The following is a 22,396-nucleotide window of genomic DNA, read 5'->3' as shown; positions in this document are numbered from 1 at the left end:
TGGCCAATGGAGAGCGTCCGTGGTCCCACTGCTCCCACCACTCTACGGCGATTCGGCCCTGCCCATTCTGCGCGCGCAGCCCACCTTCACCCCGCCCACGGCCCGCCGGCCGCAGACGGGCGGCTATGCAGACCAATGGTGAGTGGTCTCGGTTCCGCAGCTCCTACTACGGAGTGGTGATTCGGCCTCTTCGGCTTTGTGAGCGGCCCCGCCCCTGCTCCGCTGACCAATGCGCCGCTGGACACCCCGGTCGCTGATTGGCGGCCCTGGCCCTCGGGGCGGGGCGGCGCGCGGCGGCCGCGACGCGGGAGTTTCGGGGCGCGCGGCGGCGGGCTGCAGCCGTGCTGTGCGGCGTCGGCTCCATGGAGGACTACGAGGAGCGGCTGCCCGGCGTGGAGGATGGCTTCCACAGCCAGTTCGCCGCCGAGCTCGAGGTGCTGGCCGAGCTGGAAGGTGGGCTCGGGCACGCGGGTCGCGATCCCACCGGGGTGTCAGGGAGGGAGCGCGGAGGAGGTGGACGTGGCCTGGCGAGGCGGAGCTAGCGGGCCTGGGCGGTAGGGCGCGCCGGCTCGAGGCCGGAGGTCCGTACCTGCCCCGCGCGGCTGCCGTGACTCCTCTCTCAGCAGCGACGCCGTTCCCAGCGCCCTCCGAGCGCCAGCAGCTCACGTTCGAGGAGGCCATCGCTGGAGGGGACGTGGCCGTCCGTCCCTATCCGGCTGGATCTCCCGGGAGCGGCAAGCGCAGCACCAGGAAGAGGGAGGTGGATGCCGCCGCCGGGAGGGAAGAACCCCTGCCACCCAGTATGTCCTCGGCATGGGTCCTGGGGGCTCAGGGTGGGTGAAGCTGGGAAGGGCCTCTGCTCCCTTGGTGTGTCTCTGAAGCCCCCAAGGTCAAACGACCCAAGCTGGAGGCGGTCAAGAGACTGGACTTCAGGCTGGAGAGGGAGGAACCGCTGCTTCCTGACTCCCCGCCAAGGGACATCACCCCCCCACTGAGTCCTGAGGTCCCCCTTGAACTGTGGGGTGCTGGGTATGTGATTGGGGCACTCCTCACACCACATCTGTCCAGGTGGGTCCTGGAAGGCCCCCTTTGCCCGGATTAGGCCCTGTGGTAGGGTGGGCCAAGGCACTTCATGTAGGGGTGATAGGAGGCAGAGTCCCTGAGACTGTCCTGTTCCTCCCCAGGTCCCCAGACAAAGGTCCCAGGCAGGCCTTGCCAGGCACCCGCAATCCCGTTCTGAGGCGGCCCCCAGTCTTGGAGGATTTCATCAATGTGACATCCACCAGTGGCGACCGGGCCTTTCTGGTGCTGCATGCTGATCCCACAGGCACAGGGGTGCAGGTAGGGTCTGCGTGGGGCTGTTTGTGGCCTTCTCGTGGGATGGGCATGTTGAGGCTGTCCAAGAAAGAGTCCTAGGCCTTATGTCCCCGTGGGGCTGTCAGCAGACTTGGCAGGTGGCTGAACGGTTTGCTGGAAGTGGGCATGGCTGGGGAGAAGGGAACTGCCTTCTGGTGCCCTGCTGCCATCCTGGCTGTTTGCATGCCCTCCACCTGCACACTGCCTGGGGTGAGGTGGGGAGGGCCCCCTTTTCTTTTCTCTGCTCCTTATGTCTTCCTTCCCACCTGGGTGGCTTCCTCCCTTGTTGTCCCTGATCAGTTAGGGTTTCATCGGCTTCCCTTGGCCAGTTTTGGGTGACCCCATGGCCTGGGAGAGGGTCCAGAGGTGACTGCTGCCTTTCTCCTGCCCAGAGCCCTCTCTTGGATGTCCAGTGGCGAGGCCGTGGCCAGCTGGACCTGCTTGGTGTGTCCTTCAGCTCCCTGAAAGAGCAGGTGGACAATGAGGTGGGGTCTGCAGGGCTTGCTGGGGTTAGTGCTGGGGTGATTGGCTACTGGAGCTGCCCTGATCTGGACCTGTCTTTGCATAGCGGCACCAGCGATTGCTGGAGGAGGCCCAGCGACTCTCAGATACTCTGCACAGGTGACTTGGTGGGCCCTTCTGCCCTGGGACTCTTTCTGGTCTTGGAGTGATTCCTGCTGGGTATGCTGTTACTATGGTTCCTGTGAGCAGTCAAGGCATGGACGCATTAGCTCAGGACACAATATTCTCCAGCCTTAGGCCTGAGGAAGAGGAGACCCAGCCTATAGGGGGCCCAGAGGAGCAGCCCACTGGTGTACAAGGCACATCCCAGCACTGCCTCTGGGTGGATGAGTTTGCACCCAAGCAGTACACAGAGCTGCTCAGTGATGATGTAAGTGTCCTTCTTAGTTGTGACTAGCTTCCCACAGGAGCCTGGCACCCAGCTGGTCTTTGCATTGCCAGCCCACTGGGCTGCTGGAATGAAGTGGGGATCTGGTTTGCCACATTGAGTTGCAGATGGGGAAACAGTCAGCATGGAGCTGGTTTGCTGCTGCTCACTGACCAGCTGTGAGCTGAATTCAGGGTCCAGGGTGTCCCCCCGCCTCCAAATCTGCTCCCTTTCCTGCACTCAGCACTTATGCTGGCTGGGCTCCTTAGGGAGGGAAGCGTGTTGTGGAGGCTGGTGCCAGGTCTGTGGGCATGGAGGCCCTGGTGTGAGCACCATTGTGTCAGTCACTATCAAGTGACTGGGGCCAGGCCCCTCATCTTCTTGAGCCTCAGCGTCCCCATCAGTCATAGTGCTCAGGGCTACAGGTGGATGTGAGGGGCAGGCAGGGCTCCTTCCCTTAGGCCAACCCTCCCTTCCTGCAGTTCACCAACCGCTGCCTCCTTAAGTGGCTGAAACTCTGGGACGTGGTGGTATTTGGCCATGAGAGGCCTGCCCGGAAGCCCAGGCCCAGTGTGGAGCCGGCCCGGATTGGCAAGGAGGCCACAGCCCCTGGCAAGTGGAAAAGCCATGCACAGGTGCTAGAGGAGATGCTGGAGGCTGAGGTGGATCCAAGCCATCGCCCCCGGCAGAAGGTGAGCCCCATCCAGCTGTGCTGCACACCCCATGGAGCCTGGGGCTGTGCTGCAGAGCAGCTGTTGCTGCCTCCAGGGTCTGAGTTTAAGACTCCAGGTCTTCGGTTCCTCTAGAGGCTGTGGGTGTGATGAGCTCAAGTTGGCATGAAATGCCAGCGTTGGGGGTTTGGACTTGACTTCGTTCTCTTGATGATCTGGGTAAAGTCAGTGCCTCTAAGAGGGTCCTGCACCTCACCAGCTTGATCTGGGTGAATGGGAGGTTGTTTCCCACATAACTCACTCTTGCAGGGTTTTCTTTCCTGTCCCGAAGGACTGTTGCGCTCTGAGCACAGGGACCGATGTTCTCATGTGACAAGGACTGGGTGGGTTGGGGTGACAGCTGGCAGGACCCAGCCTCATCCGCCCGTGGGTTTGCAGCCTCTGGCTGGCAGCCAGGCTCTGGGCTGTGGTTCGCCATGCATCTTCATCTGTCTTGGCTGCAGGTGGCGCTGCTGTGTGGGCCCCCGGGGCTGGGCAAGACCACGCTGGCACACGTGATTGCAAAACACGCTGGGTACTGCGTGGTGGAGATGAACGCCAGGTGGGTGGCGGGCAGCCCTCTGTGGTGGCCTCTGTTCTGACGGGCAGCGTGGGCTGCAGTCCTGAAGCCCAGCTGTGGTTGTTGTCTCATGAAGAGGCAGGGCCTGGGTACGGGGCCTGGGGGACACAGCCTTCCTCGGTGGCCTCAGCACAGGTGTGGCTCTGGTCTTGAGGCCCTCCCGCTGGGGACACTGGCCGGACTGAGGTTACCACTGCCCCGTGACCCTCCTGGTGTCGCTGCCGCAGTGACGACCGCAGCCCTGAGGCCTTCCGCGTTCGCATCGAGGCAGCCACGCAGATGGAGTCAGTGCTGGGTGCCGGCGGCAAGCCCAACTGTCTGGTCATCGATGAGATTGACGGGGCCCCCACGGTGAGCCTCCTTGCTGCCTGGGAGAGCAGTGGGCTGGCACAGTGGCCTCAGCTCACCGCCCCCTGCACCTTCCTCAAGGCTGCCATCAGTGTGCTATTGAGCATCCTGAACCGCAAGGGTCCACAGGAGGTGGAGCCAGCAGGCCCAGCTGTGCCCTCAGGTGGGGGCCGCCGGCGCCAGGCAGAGGGGGCCCTGATGAGGCCCATCATCTGCATCTGCAACGACCAGTGAGTGGGGTAGCTGGGAGGGCTCTGGGGGGAGAGACCCCGGCCTCTGGGAGGACCCACTGGTCTGCTGCTGGCGGGGCCCAGCCCATGGCCTCCTGCCTGCAGGTTTGCACCGTCTCTGCGGCAGCTGAAGCAGCAGGCCTTCCTGCTCCACTTCCCACCCACTCTGCCCTCAAGACTGGTGCAGCGGCTCCAGGAGGTCAGCAGGGTGTGGCAGGCAGCCAGGCTGCACAGTCTCTGGGTGGGGGATGTGGCCCCCCCGGCCCCCTGTACTGGTTCCAGGACCAGCTTGACCCGCAGGGTGGATGGTCCAGTAGGGTGGGGGGTCATTTCCAGGGACCTGCAGCCTCTGGTCTTTTTCGGGATGAAAGCTACTATCTACCTCTCTCTAGGGAACAGGATCATGGCCGCAGGTGGGCTCTGAGGGCAGGCTGTATTCTGAGAGCCGTGGGCAGGGCGTGGGGTCTGACCCCAGCACTCCGGACCCTCCCCTAGGTCTCCCTGCGGCAGGGCATGCGGTCTGACCCTGGTGCGCTGGCAGCCCTCTGTGAGAAGACCGACAACGACATCCGTGCCTGCATCAACACTTTGCAGGTGGGCAGGCGCCCAGATGGGGCAAGGTGGGGGAGGGTGCTGCCTCTCACCCACCACCTCTCTGTGTCCAGTTCCTGCATGGGCGGGGCCGGCGGGAGCTGAGTGTGCGGGATGTGCAGACCACCCATGTTGGCCTCAAGGACCAGCGTAAGGGACTATTTTCTGTGTGGCAGGAGGTCTTCCAGCTGCCCCGGGCCCAGAGGTAGGCAGTGTGTGGCAGGCCAGCCTCAGCACAGTGGTCATGGTGCTCAGCACTGAGGTTGCTGGCCCTGTGTGTGTGGGCCAGTACCTCCTTCAGTGACAGAGACCCCGTGCCGGGAGGCCTTTGAGACTGACGTGACCTCCCTTCCTGCCCCTGTGTCTCCGTAGCCTGATGGTGTAGGGCCAGTGGCATGAAGCCACCTGGACACCTTAGAGGGAGGACGCCTCAGGGTGCGGCTGAGTTCCAGGCTGCAGCTCTGGGTCCACCCCTGTCTTTGCCACCTGCACAGGACCATGAGGCCTCAGCTGGGCAGGGAGCAGTCATGACTGCCCTGGCCAGAGTGTGGGGCCCAGTGGGGATGCTCACCTGGTTAGGGTCCTGAGCACAGAGGGGAGGCATGGGGGGAGCTCCTGGGTCTGTGGGACATGCTTTCCCTGGTCCCATGAGGACTGCCCACCCCAAGGGGAAATCTGGAGCAGGGCTTCCCAGGTATGGAAGCTGAGGTCTTGAGCAGCCCTGGCAGCATGGCACAGATGTAGGCCAGCAGGGGCAACAGAACGCCCCCCAGGAGCTGCCCGGGCTGTGCTGGACAGGGCTGCAGGGCTGTCAGGGTGCTGGCGCCTCTGACTCAGCTCAGCATTCGATGCCCCTCAGGCGACTTGTGGGCCCAGGCCCAACCCTGCCAGCCCACTCGCTCCTGCTCGGTGACGGGGACACAGGCTCCCTCACCCTGGCCTCCCAGCGGTTCTACCACCTCCTGCGCATCACCACCTCAACAGGCGAGCATGAGAAGGTGGTCCAGGTACCTGCCCTCCACTGCAGACCTCTCCTGGGGGGCAGCACCTCAGGCTGTCCCGAGTTCAAGGCAGTGGACAGTGAGCTACATGTGCTCTGGACAGTGCCATGTGAGGAGAAGGGGCGGCGGGAGCAAGGTGTGGGGTGGGCCTCAGTGTCCCCTCTGGGGGGGAGCAGGAACCTGAGCTCTGGTGAGGGGCTGCTCTGGCTGCTGTGGGAGCCTCTGAGGGTGAGTCCCTGGGGGCTGGGCAGGGCTGGACCTGGACAGCAGGAAGGGCAAGGTTTTGACCTAAGCAGGTGGCAGAGGCCCCCACCCCCAGGAAGCCCTGCCTAAGCTGCTTCCCAACCCTAAGCAGCTTTGGATTAGCTGGGGATCATCTGCCAGAAAGTCATGGCGCAGAGGGGCAGCAGGGATGGGGCTCCCTGTGGGCCGACTGGACCGCTGTGCGCTGGGTCCTGGTGGGCGGTGCTTCTTTTTGGCTGCCTGGGGAGGGCCTGGGGCTGGACCCTTTGGCTCTGGGCTCCACAAGCAAGCTCTGGGTGGAACCCCTTGGACCCTGTGGCCTCCCTGTAGCTGGTCCCTGCACCTGAACTTTGCAAGGTGGGCAGGAGGTAGAAAGAGGTCCTGCCAGTGGTGCTTGTGGTGTGGGTGGACTGGGCCTGGGCTGCTGGACTCAGGCTACCCATTTCTTGTAGGGCCTGTTCGACAACTTCCTGCGGCTCCGGCTTAGAGACTCCAGCATGGGTGCTGTGTGCACAGCCCTCGACTGGCTGGCCTTTGATGACCTGCTGGAGCGGGCTGCCCACCACGGCCAGAGCTTCCAACTTCTGCGCTACCTGCCCTTCCTGCCTGCAGCCTTCCACGTTCTCTTTGCCTCTAGCCATGTGCCACGGATCACCTTCCCCAGCAGCCAGCAGGAGGTGTGTCCTGCACCTGCCCATGTCCAGGGTCTGACTCTGGGACATTCTGGGAACCCACCCCTGGCTCATCCTCTTCCCAGGCCCAGAACCGGATGAGCCAGATGAGGAACCTGATCCAGACGCTGGTGGCAGGCATCGCACCAGCCACCCGCAGCCAGGCCACGCCCCAGACCCTCGTCCTGGACACCCTCTGCCTGCTCCTGGACATCCTCGCGCCCCGCCTGCGGCCCGTGAGTGCAGAGTGCTGAGGGGTGAGTGGGGCTCCTGGCCGGAGCAGCCCTGCCTGCTCAGCCTCCCCACCTGTTCCCAGGTGAGCACACAGCTGTACAGTGCCCGCGAGAAGCAGCAGCTATCCAGCCTTGTGGGCACCATGCTGGCCTACAGCCTCACCTACCGCCAGGAGCGCATGCCGGACGGGCAGTATCTGTACAGGCTGGAGCCGTGAGTCCCCCAGCACCGGGGTGGGCCCGCCTGGTCTTGGTGAGGCTGGGGTCAGCTCCAGCTCAGCCTCTCCCTGTGCCTGAGGTGGGGACCCTGACCACCAAGGGTCAGCTCTGCCTTGGACTGAGTTCCTAGCCTCAGTGTCCCACAGGAGTGGTTCCCTGAGGGACACCCAAGCTGGGTGGCCTTGTGTGTGACTGCAGCTTCCCAGGGCTCCAGGGGAGCAGAGTGGTGGGAGGCACGGGCATGATGACGGTGGCCTTGCCTGTTTCCTGCTCCCCCTTCAGCCTGGCAGGTTCCACCTTGTCCCCGCGTAGAGTTCAGGAAGCAGGCTAAAGGCAGGTAGTGCAGGCTGCCCTGAGGCTGGGGTGTGGCAGCCCCAGGACCTTGTTCCACACCCGCTCTTGGGTCATGGCGTGTGGGGTTGGTGGACCAGAGGGATGACTGGCCCTGGCCTGCTGACTGGTGCCTTGGTGTCCTGCTTTGCCCACGTGAGCAGGAACATGGAGGAGGTCTGCCGCTTCCCTGATCTGCCTGCCCGCAAGCCCCTCACCTACCAGGCCAAGCAGCTCATTGCCCGGGAGATCGAGGTGGAGAAGATGCGGCGGGCAGAGGCTTTTGCCCGGGCTGGGCACAGCCCCCAGGTGAGCCTGTCTTGAGGCAGAGTGGGGCCTGGGTGGGCTGGGTCCTGGGAGTGGACTCTGCCCATGGTCTAGGACTGCCCAGCAGCCCTTGTCATGCCATTCCCTACAGGTGGACCAGCATCGCCCAGGGCTGGAAGGTCTGCTGGGGTGCAGTGGGGGTGGAGGGGTGAAGCGGCCTGCCCCACGCAGCCAGGAGCAGAGGCTGGAGCACATCATGAGAAGGGCAGGCCTGGAGGAGCAGGTACCGTGGAGCCCGGCAGCAGGGTGCTGGGCGGGTGAGCAGCACTCTGCGGCTGAGTCCTAAGGACCCCTGTTGGTCTAGCCCCTGGCCCTCCTGGCAAGGCTGCAGTGGGTTGGGACAGGTCTTCCAGCCCTGGGCCCTTGCTCAGGTGCCCATGGCCCCGGCCAGCTGCCCCACAGCCTGATAGCCCCTCTTCCCCACCAGCCTGAGAGGGACTTCTTTGGACGTGTGGTCAGGAGAGCTGCAGCCCCAAGCACAGGTGTGTGGGGAACCCCGGGGGGCGTGGGGGGCCAGGAGTGGCCCAGGACCAACATGTGGTCCCCACAGGAGCGGAGGCCTCCAAGAAGGATGCAGCTGAGCAGCTCATGGGCACGGCGGTGGGCAGGAGTCAGGTCTGGTTCCGCTTCCACGAGGGTGTCTCCAACGCGGTGCGGCGCAGCCTGTACATCAGGGACCTGCTGTAGCGCGTAGCGACTGGGATGCCGGCGCCCCGCCCGCAGGGAACGCACAACAGAGACTGGAGAAGTCTTTATAAAGTCGCGCTTAACATGCAGTCGCCTGGCTCACAGGATGGCACACTTGCCCTTCTCCACCCAGGGGTTGTTCTTCATCAGGTCGGGGTTCAGGAAGGGGTCTTTGGGGATCCCGTCCTCGATCCATTTGAGGAGCCTGCAGGTGGGGGCAGTGTGAATGCAGGCTCTCCTGTGGCCGCTGCCCACCCCCAGGGCCCCGTCCTGGCTCACACAGATGGTCGGTGAAGCCAGGCAGTGATTGAGGGGCGCACAGGGCAGAGGGACTCACTCGGGGATGGTTTTGGAGGACATCTCCCTCTTGAAGGCCAGCTGGTACTTGAGGCTCTCAACCTCCTTCTTCATCTGGGGCACATCCCACTCCTCCATGGCGTCGGGGGCTTCGGAAGTGGCCAGCCTGGGGCTGGATGGCAGGGAGGGAACAACGGCTGTGGGCTGCCTACCTACCCACTGGCCTGAAATCCCCAGGACAAGGGGAGGGAGGGGCCCAGCCCTGCCTGGGCCCAGTCTTGTCCTTCCCCAGGTCCACAGAGGCAAGATCCATGCAGGGCCCCGAGATGTCCCAGGAGGCCCCACTAACAAGGCCCTGGTGCCTCCCCCTGTCCCCCGCCCAGTGGGGCTAATTAGCTGCTGAACACTTCCATCTTGGGCCCACACCACAGTAGGACAGCTCTGGTGAGCCCAGACCAGCACCTCCACCCTTCTGTCAGGCCCTCAGACCATCTTGTGAGGAGTGGGATGAGGACCCCTGGAGTCTGGACGCGACCTGACCTCCTATGCCGTGGGCCTGCTTTGCATGGGCAGAGCCCACTCTGGGCAAGCTGATCCTGGGGCTGGGCGGATTTGGCTGTGATTTGCATTTCAGTGGGGTGTGTGCTTAGGGTCTGGGGAAACAGGCCTCACAGCCCACGGGCAGTGGGGCTTCAGCTGTGGGCAGCTCTACAGGCCAGTGCCTCCACAGCAGCCCTCGAGTCACTGACCTGTCAGCTTGTGAGCCCGCCAGGAGGGGCTGCAGGCTGGGAGCGCTGGGGAGACCTGGCAGTTGTGGGCCGTGAGGGTGGGTAGCCTTCTGCCGGTCCTGCCCCAGCCCCCTCCAGGGCACCAGTGAGCCCCTCCAGTTCCCCAACCACCAGCCTGGCGTCTGCCACTTTGGAAGGGGGACTGGCCGCGCTGGGAGCGCCTGTTTCAGGCCAAGGCAGCTGTCCTGGGCAGAATCTCCGTCCCAGGCGCTGCAGCTAAGCCGGCCAGGGGAAGGGCCCAGGGCCTGGCGGTGGTCCAGGCCACAGGCGCCAGGGGCCAGGGTAGCAGGGATCGCGGGAGGGTCCTTCAGCTATGGGAATGAGCCAAGAATCGGCCGGGGAAGCAGGTCCCCTCCTAGAGAACCAAGTTCCAGCGGCCCACCCTGGCGCGGGGTTCTTCTCCCGCGGCCCGGCACGCGGACAGCCACGTGGGCGCGCTCGCGCTGCCGCGCGTGGGACCCTCTGGGACCGGGGGTCCACCGCCCTGCCCACGCCCGCGCCGCATCCGCCCTACCTGCCGCCGCTGCCGGAGCCCGGCCGCCGCCCGCACACCCCGCGACGCCCCCGGTCGCGGCGCACGGCGGCGCACGCGGGTACTGCGGGCGGCGCGCACGGCGCAGGACAGATGCGGCGGCTCCGCGGCGCAGCGCTGTGGTCACTTCACCAGCTGGAGTTAGGGTCGGCCCAGGGAGGCCGACCTCAGCGAGTCCGCGAGTCCCGGGGCCTTGGTTTCCCTCTATGCAAGAGGCCCGTTCCTTGGACTTACTTTGTAAGGTGACAGCGAGGGTCAAATGATATCAAGGGCCAAGTTATGGCGAGGCGGCAGCGAGGACCGAGTGATGTTCGTGCTGAGTGAGTCTGAGCTGCGAGGCCGGCAGAGCACTGGCTGGCGCCCCGCCCTCTTCTGCCACCTGGGCCCTGGCACCGCCTCCTCAGGGCCAGGCTGACCCTAGGAGCTCGGCCTTCCCCAGTGGGCGGGGACATGCAGCCTGAGGCACGTGGGACTGGCCCAGCCCCGGGGTCAGCTCTGGAGCTGGGCTGAGAGGTCTTTACCCGGTTGGGTGGTCCCCTGGATGCCTCGTCCTAGTACTGGGACTTTTGATTGGCTAACTGCCCCAGCCCAACAGAACTCTCCAGTACTCCCAGCTGGGAGGGGATGGGCAGGACCCACTGGGTGCAGGTGGCCCTCAGGAGTGTCTACTGATGGAGGGATGGTGTGGCCCGGAGGCCCAGGGACCTGGTCTCTACAGGTTGCTTCCTGCTCTGGTTTCTGCTCCCCTTTCCAAGGCCGTGGCCCCCATTCCCAAGGGCTAGGGGATGCAGCCACTCTTAAGTCTGCTTGAGCTGAGAATGGCCAGGGGTCCCTGCACCATGCCCACCCTGGGTACTGTGGACCTACTGCTGTGGGTGGTGAACAGTCCAGGTGCTTAACTGTGACTGGGAGGCCTTTGGGGGCTCCGGGGAGGGGAATTTCTTCATTGGCCACAGTCCTTGGGGGCTCCTTGCCTGTTGGCCCCCCTCCCTTGCCCTTCCAAAGGCCCTGTGATGGAGCTGAGCTACATACAGGCCCTGCCCTCCACCTCCCACAGGGCCAAGGCCACCCCCATTTCCTTGGGCTCCTTTCCTGACATCCTGTTTGCCCAGGTGTGCCCTGGGAGTCCTTGGGTGACGCACAGAACAGGCTGTGTCCTGGGCAGGGGCCCCCAGGCAGCAACAGCAACCCCAGAGGGGTCAGGACCAGGCTCCCCAAACAGTCCCTCTAGAGACCAGGCCTGAAGGGAGGCCTGGATCTGGCACTTGGCAGGTGCTCCTCGACTCCCCGGGCTGGGGGCTTGTGGACAGCATCAGGGACAGTGATGTCACAGGGAAAGTCCTGGGGCCCTGCAGCCCAATCTGCCCAGGAGAGTGCAGAACCCTGCAGGGTGACTGGTGGGCAGGACTGTCCCCTTGGGCTCCCTGAGTCAGTGGGCAGCTTCCCTCCTGTGCTTTGTGAATCAGGGCCACTGCACCTCCCATCCCTGACCTGCGCCTACCCCAGCTGTGCCAGACAGCTGCATCTGGAACTGGGGCGTGCTGGGGAGCAGGATTATTTTTACTGTGGGTTTAGGGGGCAGGGAGCTTAATGCCAAGGGCGCCATGCCTCTCAAGGCAGATGGCTGTCCTCCTGGCAGGGTGGGGGATGCGTGTGTCCCCAAGGCCCTGGAGCCCGTGCTTGCCCCTTCCCTGCCAGGGCCCCTTATGTGCAGCGACTGGGAGTGTGTCCCACAGGAGGCTGTGGGAGGGTCTCCACTGTGGGCTGCCTGGGGCTGTCTTTGTGGCTGGGCACCAGAGAGCAGATGGTCCTGGGGGGAAGGGGAGCCACCTCAGAGGCTCCAGGACAAGGCAGGATGAAGGGGAGCTTCCAGGGCACAGAGGATGCCCCGTTCACGGGACACAGCAGTGTTTCCATCCTGGGCTGGCTCTGGCAGGTCTTGGGTTTGTCACCTACCCAGGCACTAAGCCGTCTGGATTCTGCTCTTATGCAATTGACTGGACTCACAAACCAACTGAGGGGGTCCTGAAGTGGACACAGCCCCAGGCTGTCAGGTCCAGGCCTCCTGAGTGCCCCACTGCCTAAGTCCCCAAGAGGAGTTGACTGATGGCTGCATTTTGGGGTGATGGGCTGGAACTGTCCTGCCACCGCAGGGGGCAATGAGGAGGGAGGAAGGCCTCCCTGTCTGCCCCTGGTCCCACCTCTCACCCCACTGCTGTGGTGTTTCCAGCCTCCGGAGAGCCTAGTCCACCCACTGTCAATGGGCCCTTGGGATTCCGAGCCAGTTCTTGTGCTCGTCCAGACAGCAGCATGGCCTTCGCTGCCCCCATGGGCAGTGCCTCGAGGTGCCACCTGCTCTTGTGGACCTGAGAGACCCCGTCCGGCTGACAGCACCCCAAGACCCCTTTGCACCTTGCTCAGGCTGGCCTGGACGCCCCCCTACACCTGCAGGCCCAGACGGTGAGACTGGAGCCAGCCTGAGGGCCCTGGCAGGTGTGGGAGCTGCGCCCTGGGCCCCAGGCACAGCTGCGACCCGCTTCAGCAGTTCTCGAGGGAGGGAGGGCTTTGGGGAAGCAGAGCCAGCCTTCCTCCTGCTGACCAGCCTCCGCCTGGCTGATCCTGTGCACCATCCCAGGGGCTCCTTCAGGAAACTGGGCCACTAACTGGGCCGCCGACAAGCACACGGGCTCCTGCTGGCCTAGAAGTGGCCACCCTGGGCTCCAGAGCTCTTCCTGGGTCAGGTGGACGTGATGGCCTGGCCTGGGGGGAGGGTGCCAAGACCCTGTGCGTGCCCCCCGGGCCTGCAGGGGACACAGCGGGATGCCGTGCACTGACTAGGACTCGGGCCAGAGTTGGTGTGAGGTGTCTGACTCCTCCAATAGGGGAGGGGAGTGCCGGCCCCAGAGCAGGGACCCTGGACACAGCCCTCGTGGCCTCTGGGGGTGGGCTGTGCTGGTCCTGTTGTCAGGGGTGCCCCTGGGAGGCGAATGGGCAGGTTTTGCAGGACAGGGGCAGTGTTTGGACCCCGGCCAGTCTGCTCCCCAGTCTGCCTCCCCACCTCTGTGTGGGGAGGGGGTAGCCCGATTCCAGCCTTGGCACATGCCAGTTCTCCAGGAGGGGGAAGGGTTCTCAGCCACACCCACTTGCCTGTGCCCATTGTCTTCTGCAAGGGCTGGGAAGCTGTGGCCCCACAGGGGAGTCGGGTCTGTGAAGGGGTTTCCTGGAGGCCCAGCCTGAGCCAGGACCCACAGCCTTGGGGCCATGCTGACTTCATTCCCACCCCTACGACCCGGGATATTAATAAGGAAACTTATTTTACCAAGTTAAACAGCTCAGAAAACTTGATGGCTTTCCTATCTTAGAAAGTTTGAAAATGTTTTTCAAAAGGAATTTAGACTTAAGTGCAAGGCCCACAACAGTTCATTCCAAGGAAGTCACAGGTACACAGCTCTCGTCCATGACCCTCTGAGCAGTGGACGGTCCTACATGACAGTAGCCTGCTGCTGCAGCCTCAGAAGCACTACCTGTAACTTGGTGGTTGTGAATCACCTTCACTGGAGGAGCCTGGTGCAGAGCGGGGGCCTGAAAGCCAGGTGTCCGTGCTTCCCAGGCCTGCAAAGCTGCTGTCCCACCCCAAGTGGGCAGGAAGCATGTAAACTCTTAAGGAAAAACCTGCACCACATGCACTGGGGACAGCGGCTCCTGCCCCAGAAGTGGGTCAGTGTCACCAAAAGCTGTGGCTGCACCTCCCAAATACTTGCCCTCTCCAGCTGCTTGGCTGGTCCCCAGACTGTGGCACCTGCAAGTCAGAGGGAAGGTCGGGTGTGTGGCCAGAGCCCAGGCGAAGCCAACAGCCCCAACTGACAAGCCGGGTTCCCCAAACACAGCGAGCAGCAGCAAGCAGCTGAGCCAGTGGCCTGCTGCTGGTGGAGGCTGACCACCCTGCACCACCCAGACACCAGCTGTGGGCAGCCTTCCACATGCTCCTGGGGCCTTGGGGCAGCTTCAGGCCCGCACTTTGCAGCAGCTCCTAAGGAGGTGCTCTGGATTTAGCAGAGGCCCCACACAGATGGACACTCGCCCTGAGACACTAAGATCAAGAATTTGCCCAGGGACACCTGGGGAAAATCAGTGTCTTGTCCTCCACCCAGTGCCCTTTGTTAAACAGGACTTTTAGACTGATCCACCTGTCTCCCTGCCTCCAGAGCCTCATCTGCATCAGCTAAGGGGCCATTGCTGCCCAGGCTGGAACCCAGAGCAGCCACTACCGCCTGCCACTCCTGGGTCTGTGGGGCTGCCCAGGGCCAGGCCAGGGTGCCACATTAACTCAGGAAACAGGCCTGGGCAGGCGTACATCCTGGCAGCGCGCCCGGGCTCTGGCGCAGGCCAGGACCCCTCCGCCCGTCCTGGACAGGACATTTCAGCACTTGGGCAGCTCCCCCACGTGGGTCCCTTCCAGTCAGGTCAGCACTGCTTGCAGCCAAACCAGGGGTGGGTCGCAACACCCACTGTACCCTGAGACACCCCCACAAAAAGGGGGCCAGACACACGCAGCGGGGTGAAGGTGTGCTGTCTGCACAGGCTGGGTGCGGCCCGGGCATCTGAGTTTAAGTTCCGCAGGCACTAGTTTCCTGGGGGGTGGGAATCTGCTTGCAGTCCCCTCAACTAGACCTGTAGTGGACCACTGAGGGTCCACATGCAGCAGGCACGCGGAGGTGTCCCCAGAGCCTGGAGAGGGATGTGCCGGGCGGAGGGACTGTGGGGACGGCTACCAGTCCGTCTTGGACCAGGAGGAGGGCCCTGCCCCTGAGCCTCTTAGCAGGCCTGGGGCCAGTGGCGAGCCTCGCTTCCCACGTCCCACCTTCCGAGTGACCTCACTGCCTCACAGCACAGGCTCATCTGAAGAACAGCACTTCCAGCAACAGCCCCCGCGCCCGCAGCCTTCCTAGGAGACAGATGTCACCGCTCTGCACCTTCTTTGACCCCGGGGCCTAGGCAAGGGTGGAGGACACCAGGGGTGGGCAGAGGGTGGGGGACTGGGACCCCAGGAAGGCGAAGCATCTATCTGGTGCCCTGCAGGGAAGGCAGACGGGGAGGGACAGCCCTGCTTTCCTGCCAGTGGGGGTGTGGAAGTGCCTGAGGCTCAGCCTGGTCAGGAGGCCTTGTCCAGGACTGTGATGAGCAGGGAGCCACAGCACGCCGCCTGAGCAGAAATCCGCAGCAGGACCCCTTCTATCTGTGCAGGTTTTGGGGGCCTTGCCAGTGGGCTCTCAGTGCCCGTGCAGTCTGTCAGCCTGTGCCTGTCCAGCTGCAGAGCCCCTAAATCTGACAAGTGGACGGTCGGCACAGGAGAGGAGCCCCAGGGCCCCTGTGCAAAGCAGTGACCATAACCAGCCCCTGCACCTGGCCTGCTGGCCCTGCCCACAGCCTGCCCAGGTGATCCCAGGCTGGGTGGACTGGGGTGTGGCCTGCTGAGCCTTGCAGCTGTCTGCTCCAGAGGCCCTCTTTGTACTGCCGTCCCCTGCCATCCGTCCTGGGCCCCCGGTGAAGCATTTGTCCTCACTTTGGAGTAGTGACTGCTCCTGTGCTTGTGGGTACAGGTGCCGCACCAACACTGGCCAAGCCATTGCCCTAAATCCAGGCCTTCTCACGGACTCTGGCCTCCAGGAGTAGGAAGGGCAGGTGGAGAAAGGCTCCAGTCCCCCCGGCCCTCCCAGGTACTTAAAGAAGGGCTGGTTATGACCGACTGCTGCAGAGCACCCAGCATCCCTGCTGGCCACTGCATGGACCTCAGGAGATGGAGCGGAGTGGGTGTTGCAGCCTGCCAAACAGCTCCAGGGCCAAGGAGCTTAGGCAGGAAGCTCCAGGGCATGGATGTTGCCCAAGACCATTGCTGCCCGGGACTGCCAGGCAGCAGGGCAGACGAAGCCGCAAGAGCTTCACTTTGGTGGGAAACTGATCCTGTTCCTTGTGATCTCCAGCGCGACCCTGCCACTGACAGCAGAAGTTCCCAGAGGAATCTCCCACTCATTCCTTGGTCTTTCAGCACAAGGTTCAAGCCAAAAGGTGGACAGATGCCACAGGATCTTGAGGGTTAGTCTTTCTCTCATTTTGCTTGTGTGGCTGTGATCAAGTGCCCCAGCAGACCAGCAGGAAGCTCATCACCCACGTCCAGGGCCAGAGACAAGGCACTTGTATAGAAGCCATTTGGGTTTTTCATGGCTTGGGTTTAGTATCCACATGCATGCTGTGGGTGAAGGAAGTCCCATCCTGCAACCCCATGTTCTCTTACCAGGTGACCCACTGCGGAATCCTCATTTGGCGACAGATGACTCTCTCCAAACATGAAGGGGCTCATTACCAGAAGTCAAAGGGGTGCCCAGAAGAAGCTGCTGGGCATCAGCATCCTCTCCAGGGGCCATGTAACTCCCAGAAAGGATGAAGGGACAGAGGGGACACTTCCTCACCACCCCTCTTCCAGGGTCCTGAGTACAGATGAATAGTGAAAGGGGAGCCTGACCCAGCCTCCTCCTCCTCCTCCTGGGTGGGCACAGCCACCTGAGAGGGCTCTGCTCATCAGCACCCACTCTGCTTGGCCTGTCTCCCAGGGTCTTTCCAGGGCATCCCAGGGTCCCTGCCTCACTTTCCCTGGACTACATACTCCAGGCTGGGCCCACGGAACCTCAGCCAGTAGCCCCAGGTCCCGCTCAGCCCACCTCTGTGCCCTGGACCAGCTGGTACCAGAAACAGTAAGAACACACTCAGGAGACTGAGCTCTGAAACAGCAGTGAACAGGGGCTCAGCTGGCCAATGGAGTGCAGCCTGGGAGGTGTGGGCTGGGTGACCACTCTCCAGAAGGAGGCGGTCCATGCTGACCCACCGCCTGCTGTAGGCTTTAGAGCCCTGAGTGGCGGCTGCCAGACCTGTGCCACAGTAGCTGGGACCGGGCCTCAGGAAGCAGTGAAGTGCAGGGCTGTGGTGCATGAGATCAGCATGGGTGCCCTAAGGTCTCATGCAGGCGCCCAAGCCTGCAGCACGGGAGGGTCTGCACAGGTGCCTGAGGGGCCCAGGGCACTTGGTGGTTCCCGCGCCCGGGCGGGCCTCACAAGACGCCGACTCGAACCCCGAAGGCGCGGAGCTCAGGGGTTAGGCCGGCGCCCCCACGCACCGAGGTCGGGCTGAGCGCTGCCCCGGGGGGGCCGGGCCCTTCTCGCGAACGTCCCCGATTCAGGCCGGAAGGCAAACCCCCTCCCCACCTCCAGCCAGGGCCATCCACTGCCAGCATCGTTACTTCCGCTGCGGGAGATAACTTCCGTTCGTAACAGGAAGGGGTGTGGCTTGACAGCCATTTTGGAGCCGGGCAGCGGCGCTGTTGTGGGCAGGGCAGCCATATTGGAATCGGGTATGGGTAGCGAAAGGAGTGGCCTTCGACTTACGAGCGCTGTGGCGAAGTTCGTTGCTCTGTTCCCGCAACCTCGAGAGTGCGAAGTGCCGGGAAGACCCGAAACGGTGCAGGCCCATGGGGGCGGCCTGAAGGATGCCTGGGCCCGGTCCATGTCGGCGTGCCTGCGCAGGTGGTGGTACTGGGCCAGTTAACACCGGGAGGCCTGCCACCAACCTGGCTGCTTTGGGTCATCCTACTTCCCGCAGCCCTTGTCTGTCTGTAAAACCAATCTCTACTTAGCTCATTGAAACGCGCGTCCCGTTTTTCTTTTTGAAGAAGGTGTTGCCGATTCTAGAATTGTGAGAGTTTTGAAATTAGTGTGTTGTAACTTTGTCTTTGTCATTTCATTAGGAATGTCCCTGTGCAAACATCTCAGACCAAGAGGGTGCTTGGAAGAACTGGTTCACATTTTCGGGTCAGGTAGAGACAGTCGTCAAAAACCTCCACTTGGGATCACTGCCCCTTCCTGGCCCAGGGCAAGTGCAGGAAAAATGACCAAATATATCCAGCAGCCATGCATAGGAGAGCCTGAAGAACCAGTGGAGGGGGGTTTGTAGTCCTTGCAGAGAAACAAAATGAAGGGACTTTGAAATAGGTACGTTTAACATTGCCAAGGAGAATATCAAGGAAGCACATCCATGAAACAAGAACAGGCATGAAGCCGGGCCTGGTGGCGCATGCCTGTAATCCCAGCGGCTGAGGAGGCTGAGACAGGAGGATCGGGAGTTCCAAGTCAGCCTCTGCAATAACGAGGCACTAAGCAACTCAGCGAGACCCTGTCTCTAAGTAAAATACAAAATAGGGCTGGGGATGTGGCTCAGTGGTCATGTGCCTGAGTTCAATCTGTGGTGTCCGTACCCCCTTCCCCCGTCAAAAAAAAAGTAGGTATATTGCAAAAGCAACAGAGATACAGTCTTCTCCAAAGACATGGGGCACCAGAGCTTGGAATCCAGTGGGGGAGTTTTGGCCTGTTCTTTTTGTGGTCTCTGGAATTTCCTCCTCTCTATCTCCTGCCCAGTCCCGCTCTCCCCGCTCTTATTGATTGGTGCCCCCCTGTCCATACGTCTCTTTTAGTTTTTCTGTTAGGAGCATGAGTGTGGAGGTGTCTGTCTGACTGGGTGCCCGCGTGTGTCTGCGTGCTTTTGTCCAGCAGGAAGTCAACCTCACTGGAAGACTTTCTCCGTGCTCCTTTGGGCCTGCCCCAGCCCCCTCTTGCTGCCTAAGCCTTTCTTTCTTTATTTCTTTCTTTCTTTTTTTTTTAATTTATTTTTATTGTAAACAAATGGGATACATGTTTCTGTTTGTACATGGAGTAACAGCGTACCATTTGTGTAATCATACATTTACATAGAGTAATGGTGTTTGATTCATTCTGTTATTTTTTCCTTCCCCCCACCCCTCCCACCCCTCTTTTCCTTCTATACAGTCCCTCCTTCCTCCATTCTTGCCCCCCTCCCACCTCCCATTATGTGTCATCATCCGCTTATCAGTGAGATCATTTATCCTTTTCTTTTTTGAGATTGGCTTATCTCAATTAGCATGATATTCTCCAATTTCATCCATTTGCCTGCAAATGCCATAATTTTATTATTCTTTATAGCTGAGTAATATTCCATTGTGTATATATATATATATATATATATATATATATTGTATATATATATATACCACAGCTTCTTTATCCATTCATCAATTGAAGGACATCTAGGTTGGTTCCACAGTCTGGCTATTGTGAATTGAGCAGCTATGAACATTGATGTGGCTGTGTCTCTGTAGTATGCTGATTTTAAGTCCTTTGGGTATAGGCCGAGGAGTGGGATAGCTGGGTCAAATGGTGGGTCCATTCCAAGTTTTCTAAGGAATCTCCACACTGCTTTCCAGAGTGGCTACACTAATTTGCAGCCCCACCAGCAATGTATGAGTGTGCCTTTTTCCCCACATCCTCTCCAACACTTATTGTTGCTTGTATTCTTGAAAATCGACATTCTAATTGGGGTGAGATGGAATCTTAGTGTAGTTTTGATTTGCATTTCTCTTATTACTAAAGATGGTGAACATTTTTTCATATGTTTGTTGATTGCTTGTAGATCTTCTGTGAAGTGTCTGTTCATATCCTTAGCCCATTTGTTGATTGGGTTATTTGTATTCTTGGTGTAGAGTTTTTTGAGTTCTTTATATATTCTGGAAATTAGCCCTCTATCTGAAGTATGAGTCTGCCTAATCCTTTCTACATCTCCCTCAGGATGGTAGAGGAAGAGAGCATGTGAGCCTGAACATAGAGCCGAGATGGCCCTCAGGATGAGGTGACCACATGAAGGGGACGGTCAACTTGGGCTGACCCTCGAAGAGTCGGTGAGGGTGCTGGGGTGGGTCAGAGGACGTGGGAAGAGGCTATGCAGGTGAAGAGATGTGGAAAGACATGGGAGCTGCTCTTGCAAGCCGACTAGCCAGGGGTGGTGCTGCACGCCTGCCCGCCCAGCCGCCCTGTGGACTGAGGCAGGAGGCTTGCACGTTCAAAGCCAGTCCGGGCCACTGAGTAAGGTCCGTCTCAAACTAAAAACAGATTAAAAGGTGTGTGTGGGAGCAGGCTGGAGACATAGCTCAGGCAGAGCACCCCTGGGTTTAATCCCCCGTGCCCACTCCCCTCAAAAACCCTGAGGAGACCAGAGTAGGACCAGTAGGATCAAACCCATTCCAGGTCCCCTTTGGATCCATCACGGATGCACAGCAACTCCTGAGGAGGCACAGAGCCAGAAATGTCCCAAAGCTGAGACATGAAGGCATCCATGCTCCACCACCGAGAGAGCAGCCCTCAGAGGGGCAGCTCTATCCCCCGGGGTCACGGGACTGCCTGGGGACACTGTGGTCCCTGCAGGGGCTGCTTTGGCATCTGGTTGGTGGAGGCAGAGCAGGAGGCCCCACTCTGGCAGATGAGCAGCTCCAGGGCCAGCAGGGCTCATGACTGCCTGAGCAGCAGTGGGCGGGCCCTGGTCTGTTGTCTCCTGTTAGGTGCCCAGGACCTGTGCCTGCTGCCCTCACTGTCGCCACTAGGTGGAGCCACAGGCCATGGAATTTCAGTTCTGCAGGTTCAGTGGCCACGTCTGTCCCGAGGACCCTGGTCTCGGGCCCTCTCACACTCCTAAGTTTTTGTGCTCCTGTGTATGTGGGTGATCTCTGCGGAGTTCAGTCGATCAGGCACGAAATGGGAGGTTTTAAAAATAGCAACAGGAGCTGGGGGATAGCTCAGTTGGTAGAGTGCTTGCCTTGCAAGCACAAGGCCCTGGGTTTAGGCCCCAGCACCACAAAAAAAAAAAAAGAAAAAAAAAGAAAGTGTTACTATAAAATATAAAAATAGCAACAGTAAATCCACAGCATGTAAACCGTTTGGTCCACCAGAGACAGCTCCCTGTGCCGGCTTGGCAGGGAAGGAGGTGGGCCGTCTCTGCAGACCTCCTCATGGGCGGCTGCTGGGTTCTAGCATTTGCTTCTGCCTCCACAGAACATCGGCTGTGCCTCTGGAACAGTCCACAACACTATCGGGAATGAGAAGCCCCGGGGGGGTCTCTGGACCCAGCCTGGGAGCTGCGGCCCTGTGCAGTGTGCCCATTTGGAGCCATGGAAGTGATTTGCTGTGCTTGAAGATGGGGTCCAGCATGGACTGCTTTCTGTGGTTTTGGGGGCTCTGCTGTATGATCCCAGTCCCTCCGGGAGCAAGACCCCTGCCCTCATCTCGCTGAGGCCCAGGCTGTGGTCCCACACGGCACCCTCTCCAGAGACCCCCAGAGGCCCATCTGCAGGGCTGACCACAGGCCCCTCCAGGCCAGTCCTCCGTCTGGGTCAGGGAGCAGTCATGGAAGGACCCTGCCACTAAATCAGCTGATGGCCAGGAGGCAGCTCAGTGGTGAAGCCTGAGCTTGGCCCAGAAAGCCTGGGTTGGACCTCAGCCCCACGTGCATGCAGGCACACACTACACGCAGGCACACACTACACGCAGGCACACACTACACGCAGGCACACTCTACACGCAGGCACACACTACACGCAGGCACGCACTACACGCAGGCACGCACTACACGCAGGCACGCACTACACGCAGGCACACTCTACACGCAGGCACGCACTACACGCAGGCACGCTCTACACGCAGGCACGCACTACACGCAGGCACACTGTACACGCAGGCACGCACTACACGCAGGCACGCTCTACACGCAGGCACGCACTACACGCAGGCACACTGTACACGCAGGCACGCACTACACGCAGGCACGCTCTACACGCAGGCACGCACTACACGCAGGCACGCACTACACGCAGGCACGCTCTACACGCAGGCACGCACTACACGCAGGCACGCTCTACACGCAGGCACTCACTACACGCAGGCACGCTCTACACGCAGGCACGCACTACACGCAGGCACGCTCTACACGCAGGCACGCACTACACGCAGGCACGCTCTACACGCAGGCACGCACTACACGCAGGCACGCTCTACACGCAGGCACGCACTACACGCAGGCACGCACTACACGCAGGCACTCACTACACGCAGGCACGCTCTACACGCAGGCACGCACTACACGCAGGCACGCACTACACGCAGGCACGCTCTACACGCAGGCACGCACTACACGCAGGCACTCACTACACGCAGGCACGCTCTACACGCAGGCACGCACTACACGCAGGCACGCACTACACGCAGGCACGCACTACACGCAGGCACGCTCTACACGCAGGCACGCACTACACGCAGGCACGCACTACACACATGCACACACAACTCACGTGCTGCCTGTGAGCAATGCGCACACACACGGCACCCCGCGCACACGCGCAGGCGCGGCTGCTGGCTGAGGCAGGCGGGTGGTAGAGTCCCTTCACGGCCCGCTGCGCCCTGCTCTGGTGCTGTGTGAC

The 22,396-nt window shown here is 61.3% G+C and overlaps 2 protein-coding genes across 5 annotated transcripts; one reads left to right on the top strand and one right to left on the bottom strand.

Annotated features, from left to right (window-relative positions):
- Positions 1–272: 272 nt before the first annotated feature.
- Chtf18 (chromosome transmission fidelity factor 18) lies at positions 273–8,529 on the top strand. Its single transcript, XM_047534053.1, has 22 exons — positions 273–453; positions 624–800; positions 882–1,029; positions 1,185–1,341; positions 1,749–1,841; positions 1,925–1,977; positions 2,110–2,248; positions 2,728–2,937; positions 3,420–3,517; positions 3,763–3,886; positions 3,965–4,113; positions 4,219–4,312; positions 4,609–4,707; positions 4,779–4,909; positions 5,564–5,711; positions 6,401–6,625; positions 6,706–6,855; positions 6,936–7,066; positions 7,566–7,710; positions 7,820–7,951; positions 8,156–8,210; positions 8,279–8,529. Exons 1-22 carry the CDS (start codon positions 363–365, stop codon positions 8,413–8,415), a joined length of 2,886 nt encoding a protein of 961 aa, XP_047390009.1. The 5' UTR covers positions 273–362; the 3' UTR covers positions 8,416–8,529.
- Gng13 (G protein subunit gamma 13) lies at positions 8,471–17,734 on the bottom strand. 4 transcript variants are annotated; one of them, XM_047534057.1, is made up of 4 exons: positions 17,201–17,314; positions 16,325–16,517; positions 8,753–8,884; positions 8,471–8,620 (listed from the first exon to the last, which is right to left on the bottom strand). In XM_047534057.1, exons 2-4 carry the CDS (start codon positions 16,348–16,350, stop codon positions 8,515–8,517), a joined length of 264 nt encoding a protein of 87 aa, XP_047390013.1. In that variant the 5' UTR covers positions 16,351–16,517; positions 17,201–17,314; the 3' UTR covers positions 8,471–8,514. The 4 variants fall into 4 exon arrangements, with proteins under 4 accessions (XP_047390013.1, XP_047390012.1, XP_047390011.1 ...); XM_047534056.1 differs by lacking the exons at positions 16,325–16,517; positions 17,201–17,314 and adding an exon at positions 17,469–17,734; XM_047534055.1 differs by lacking the exons at positions 16,325–16,517; positions 17,201–17,314 and adding an exon at positions 10,267–10,765.
- Between the last annotated feature and the right edge of the window lie 4,662 nt (positions 17,735–22,396).

This window comes from Sciurus carolinensis, chromosome 18, assembly GCF_902686445.1.
Source record: "Sciurus carolinensis chromosome 18, mSciCar1.2, whole genome shotgun sequence".
In the NCBI taxonomy this organism is placed as follows: domain Eukaryota; kingdom Metazoa; phylum Chordata; class Mammalia; order Rodentia; family Sciuridae; genus Sciurus; species Sciurus carolinensis.
The sequence above is the reverse complement of the archived record's forward strand: the minus strand, read 5'-3'. Positions and strand labels throughout refer to the sequence as shown.

Bases quoted from the DNA above. Each gene is read 5' to 3' on its own strand.
- Chtf18 (XM_047534053.1), top strand. From the start codon at position 363: ATGGAGGACTACGAGGAGCGGCTGCCCGGCGTGGAGGATGGCTTCCAC. The intron at 801-881 runs GTATGTCCTCGG...GTGTCTCTGAAG, and splicing joins GGAAGAACCCCTGCCACCCA to CCCCCAAGGTCAAACGACCC. The intron at 4,114-4,218 runs GTGAGTGGGGTA...TCCTGCCTGCAG, and splicing joins ATCTGCATCTGCAACGACCA to GTTTGCACCGTCTCTGCGGC.
- Gng13 (XM_047534055.1), bottom strand. From the start codon at position 10,484: ATGTCCCCGCCCACTGGGGAAGGCCGAGCTCCTAGGGTCAGCCTGGCC. The intron at 8,885-10,266 runs GTAAGTCCAAGG...CCTGCCATCCAG, and splicing joins CCTCGCTGTCACCTTACAAA to CCCCAGGCTGGCCACTTCCG. The intron at 8,621-8,752 runs GTGAGTCCCTCT...CCCCACCTGCAG, and splicing joins TCCTCCAAAACCATCCCCGA to GCTCCTCAAATGGATCGAGG.